General features: G+C 60.0%; 1 protein-coding gene across 1 annotated transcript; it reads right to left on the bottom strand.

Annotated features, from left to right (window-relative positions):
- Positions 1-1447: 1447 nt before the first annotated feature.
- LHX2 (LIM homeobox 2) lies at positions 1448-4602 on the bottom strand. Its single transcript, XM_008568328.1, has 3 exons — positions 4453-4602; positions 2815-3017; positions 1448-1928 (listed from the first exon to the last, which is right to left on the bottom strand). The coding sequence occupies exons 1-3, from the start codon at positions 4570-4572 to the stop codon at positions 1448-1450; spliced, it is 804 nt and encodes a 267-aa protein (XP_008566550.1). The 5' UTR covers positions 4573-4602.
- Between the last annotated feature and the right edge of the window lie 6 nt (positions 4603-4608).

A 4608-nucleotide genomic window follows, 5' to 3' on the forward strand; every position in this document is an offset into this window, starting at 1 on the left:
CGCGGCCTCGCCGCCCGGAAAAGCGGTGGCTGAGTAGCAAAAAGCAGGAATCTGCATCTTCTACCCACTTTTTGCACAATTCCAAAGCCGGCGTGGAACCTGCGTGCCCAGGAAAACATAATACCGCTCCCCACCCACCGGGTGCCCTGGAGCCGAGTCCTGTATGCTGCTTCCTACTGGAAGTTGACCCCACTCGATAAATAGACGCTGCTCCGTTTTGGTGGACCTGGCCTGGACCTGGTTTAATCTTTATTTGGGGGGTGGGGAGAGATGAAATATGGACGTTCTAGAGAGCGACATCTGTGGCAGTGCCTCCAACAAATCTTTAATCGGCCGCCAGGACCAGCCTACCGTCACTTCACCATTTATCACCCTGAGGACTCTGGCTCTGCACAGGGAGACACACGCCCCGTGATCCTCTAACAAGGAATTTCGTTGGAGCGAACAGGGGACTCCCTATCTACCCCGCACTTCCCTCCCTAGCTAGCTCAGACTCTTTAAAATCAAAATAATGGTGACTTCCCTCCCACCGCGGCCCCCTCTGCAGTATTGGGTTTGTTGTGGTTTTGGTTTTCCCCCCACTTGTGCATTAGACTACGGGGAAAAGGAGCAAGAAAACAAAAAGTCCGAATCCGATTCCGTCGCAAACGAAAGAAAGAAAATAACTGAAATAAACTCTAGTTCGGAAGCCCGGAGAGTCATAAACCTTTCCGGGCCGTGCAAACTTTGGGCAGATGTTCACGGTTCAATTTGCCGGGCCTCAGAACCTCCGCAGCTGTCCTGAGCGAGGACGGACGAGGGAGGGGGGCAGAGTTTCTCCCGGAACGGTCCAGGGTTCAAACATGCCGGAAAATCGAAGCGAGCCCCGCACCCCAACCCGGCGCGAGGCCAGGCTTGCTCGGGTCTCATCCCCGGGCGCCGGGAACTCGGAGGAAGGAGACCGGGAAAACCGAGACCTGGAGAAGGGCCGGGCACGGGTATGCACAGCCCTTGCTCAGAAAAGGCTCCGGAGCCCGAGTTCCCCCAAGTCTGCCGCTCTCGGGACATTTCACAGGACCAGGACGCAAGCCAGACCGAGCTCGGCGCCCCAGCCACTGTCAGGCCTTCTGCTGGGACCCCCGCCGCCCTGCCTCGATCTTCCGCCGCGCCAACCCGCAGCCTGTTTGGTGTCGACAGCTCTTGCTTTCTCTATACCTGCGATTTCTGCCTAGCAAGGGCGGGGGGAGCGGGTACCAAAAAGCCGCACCTAAAAATTTCTCAGCGACGAGGCCCTGCACCTGGAGCAGCAAGGGACTAAAACACCCTCTCCTCCCGCTCCAGTCGAGGGCTCACGGGCTGGGTCCCAGAAGGGATCCTAGTATCCCTCCTGCCATGTCGTCGGGTGCTCGGGGCTGGGGAAGTTAAGGGTCAGAGCACTGTACCCCCTATACACCCAGCACACCGAGATTCACTCCAGCTCTCGGCAGTCCACGTCGCGCATTTTCCCCCAACCCGACGGGGGCGCTCGGTACGCCTCGCACTCACCAGCGTTGTAGGCCGCCAGATCCGCGCCCGGGCCGGGGCTCTTGCGCTTCCTCGGCCGCCCCTTCTGCACAGTGCCCACGCCATTGTAGTAGGGAAGACCCAGAGGGTTGGCGCCCGCTCCGCCCAGCCCCGCGCTCTTGGCCGCAGCGGCTGCAGCGGCCGCCGCCGCCACGTCGGCGTGGTTGAAATGCGCGGGGTACTCGCCCTGCAGCAGCGCCTCGAAGTGCAAGCGGCAGTAGACCAGGCTGTCCTTCATGCCGAAGTGGTCGCCCGTAGTCAGCATCTTGTTACACGTGGTGCACGTGAAGCAGTTGAGGTGATAAACCAAGTCCCGAGCACGCATCACCATCTCTGAGGCCGAGATGCCCAGGTGGCAGCGGGCGCAACGCTGCACAGAGAACCTCCTGTAGGGACCATGGAGGGAGGGGCTGTGGGAACACACTGTTGGGTACCCCCGATATCCCTCCTCCAGGTGCCGCTGCTGCTGGGGAAAATCTCAAGATGGACAACCCGGCCTTCATATGGAGGATGGGGGTAAAGGGAACTAGATTTTGACCCCAGGCCTGGTATTGAATAGTTTCCTTTAACCATTTTCATGTCTACGAAGGCGTCTAGTTTACTCAGATTTTAGCAAGCCCTAGGAAGAAAGCCTTTACTTGGGAGTAGAGGAGAAACTTCCCACTTTACCCCTTCCTCAGCCTTTACCCCCTGCCCTCCAAACCAGCACCTGGGAATCCCACAGACCTTTGTAATTTGAAAGAAACAGCAACAAGTAATGAGAGAGAGAGAGACAGAGACAGAGTCACACACGAGGAGAGAAAGAATATAAACAGGGAGCCTGGAGCCTGTCAGTGATTCTGTCCTTTAATCCTGGCCAGCTTTCACTCTGGTCTCCCCAAAAGAACTAGTAATGCACCCACTTCCCCAGCTCTCCCTCTAATTTTGTTCCACACCAGCCCAGGCTGCCTGAGATTGGGGGTGCCTATTTCTATCCCCTCTGGTTGGCCCAAGAAACTTCAAAGGCAGCGAGGTACAAATATCCAACCCGAGTTTATTTATGCTCTAAGCTAAGAGGGGAAGGCAGCTTCTGCTTTTCTCTGGTCTTCACTCTTTGCAGACCTTCCCAAGAGCTCCCCAAATTGTTGATTTAAAAGGTTGTCAGTCTATTCGTGCTAGCTTGGAGAAAGGGGTCCTGAGTAGGAAAACCTCTCCTGAGACTGGAGGGAAAGGAGAGGGGCAAGATTGTGCCTGAGATTGGGGGGGGGTCCTGAGAAACAGTGGGGGGGCTACCTGTAGTAGTCTTCCTTGCAGTAGATGCTGCCATCCTTGCTGAAACAGGTGAGCTCCGACTCCAGGTTGAGCTTGCACTCGCAGCACTTGAGGCAGCGCATGTGCCACTGCTTGTCCACCGCCAGCAGGTAGTAGCGGTCGGAGATCTTGCCCCCGCAGCCGGCGCACAGCGCCGCGCGGTCACTGCTGATGGACGGCATAGTCTGCGAAGGGAGGGAGGCGGGAGACGGCAGCGCCTGCGTCAGCCTAAGGCCCCCGTCGGCGAGAAACGGGTACCCGAAGCACCCTCCGTGGTCCCGGCTAGCCCAGAAGCGGGTGGGGTGGGGTAGGGGGCGTTCCAGGGTGTAGCGCTTCCCTCACCCCAAAAGGCCCATATCCTGGCGGCTCAGAACACAGGCCCGCCGTCGCAGCCACCGGCCCAGGCCCGGGTCTTGGCCTAGATGGCTCTCCCGCCTTACTTCTTCCCCTTACTGTCCCTCCTGCCCTTTCCCCAGAAATGCTCAGGCTGTGTATAGGGGCTGGGCCCGCCGTGGCTACTCGAGTCAAGCCCTCCAAGTCTCCAAAATGTTTCTTAAAGGAACCACCCAGCTGGGCCCAGAAAAAAGAGTAAGGGGACCATTAAAAGTCACCCTCCACACAGACTCCTCTTCGGAAAGGCAGCAGAATTTCTGGCCCCCAGCCCCAGCGATCTCTGGATCCTTAGGCCGAAGGTTTAGGCCAGGACAGATCGGGCAACTTCTGGCTCCTCTGCCACACCGGCTGGGGCCCTCTTGGATCTTGGGAAATGGTGAGTGGGGTGCAGAGGCACCCTCAAAGTCTCTGAGTGCAGGACAGGCCCAACCCAAATCCTCCCCTAACCAAACTGACAGCTGCGAAGGCTTAATCGGGGAAGACGGGCTCGGAGGCCGAGAGGCCACTGGGGCTGCCGCTCTCGCTCTCGGAGCAGAGAAGCTTCGCCTGCGTTCTCCGCCTCCTCGGCCTCTAAAGGTCACTTCTGGGCCCGCTGCTTGGGCAGCGTGTGTTTGTCTGGTCCCCCGGGAGGGTCTGAGGCGAGGAACTGGCTATTTGGGGCCGGGCCGGCGGAGCCAGGTGTAGAAACCGAATGAAGTCTCCTTCCGCGAGAGCCAGGCCGGAGCCTGAACTCTGAGCCCTGGCCTGGCCAAGTCCGGCCGGCCACGGGGCCGGGGACACGATTAACGAAAAGTGCTGGCCCTGAAGACTTTGGCCCCAGAAACCGCGCTTGAAAGGGAGCCCTGATTACTGGGAGACTGGGAGCGGCCCAAGCCGGCTGGAGCCCCAGTACTCCCGGCTGGTTCGCCCTTCCCAGGCGCGGGTCGGTCTACCCGGAGCGACAGGCGAGGTGAGAAGGGAGCCTCCCCGTGCCGTGCGTGGGACTTTGCTTCCACTTTGGGAGAAACGCTCTCCCCCACCTCCGGGGTCCGAGATTCCAGTTTCAGCCTTGCTTCCTTCCTCCCCCAGCAGCCGAGTTTCCCCCGACCCGGGAGCTACAGGCCTTGCATCCCCAGCGCCCGGTCCCGTGCGGCACGAAGGACGCTCCCCAAACTTCGGGGAGCAGAGGCTCTGACCGGCCCAGCCCCGTCCCAGCTCTCAGCCCAGACCCCACAGCCGCGCGCCTACCGTCTCCGTGTCGCCGCGGTCGATGGCGGAGCTGATGGCGGGAGCCTCGCTCTTGGCCCTGCGGTCCATCTCGTCGATGACCCCGTGCACCTCGGGGCCCGACAGACTGTGGAACAGCATCGCGGCGGGACCGGCGGGGCCGGGGACGCGGCTCCT

This window comes from Galeopterus variegatus, unplaced genomic scaffold, assembly GCF_000696425.1.
Source record: "Galeopterus variegatus unplaced genomic scaffold, G_variegatus-3.0.2 Scaffold400, whole genome shotgun sequence".
Classification (NCBI taxonomy): domain Eukaryota; kingdom Metazoa; phylum Chordata; class Mammalia; order Dermoptera; family Cynocephalidae; genus Galeopterus; species Galeopterus variegatus.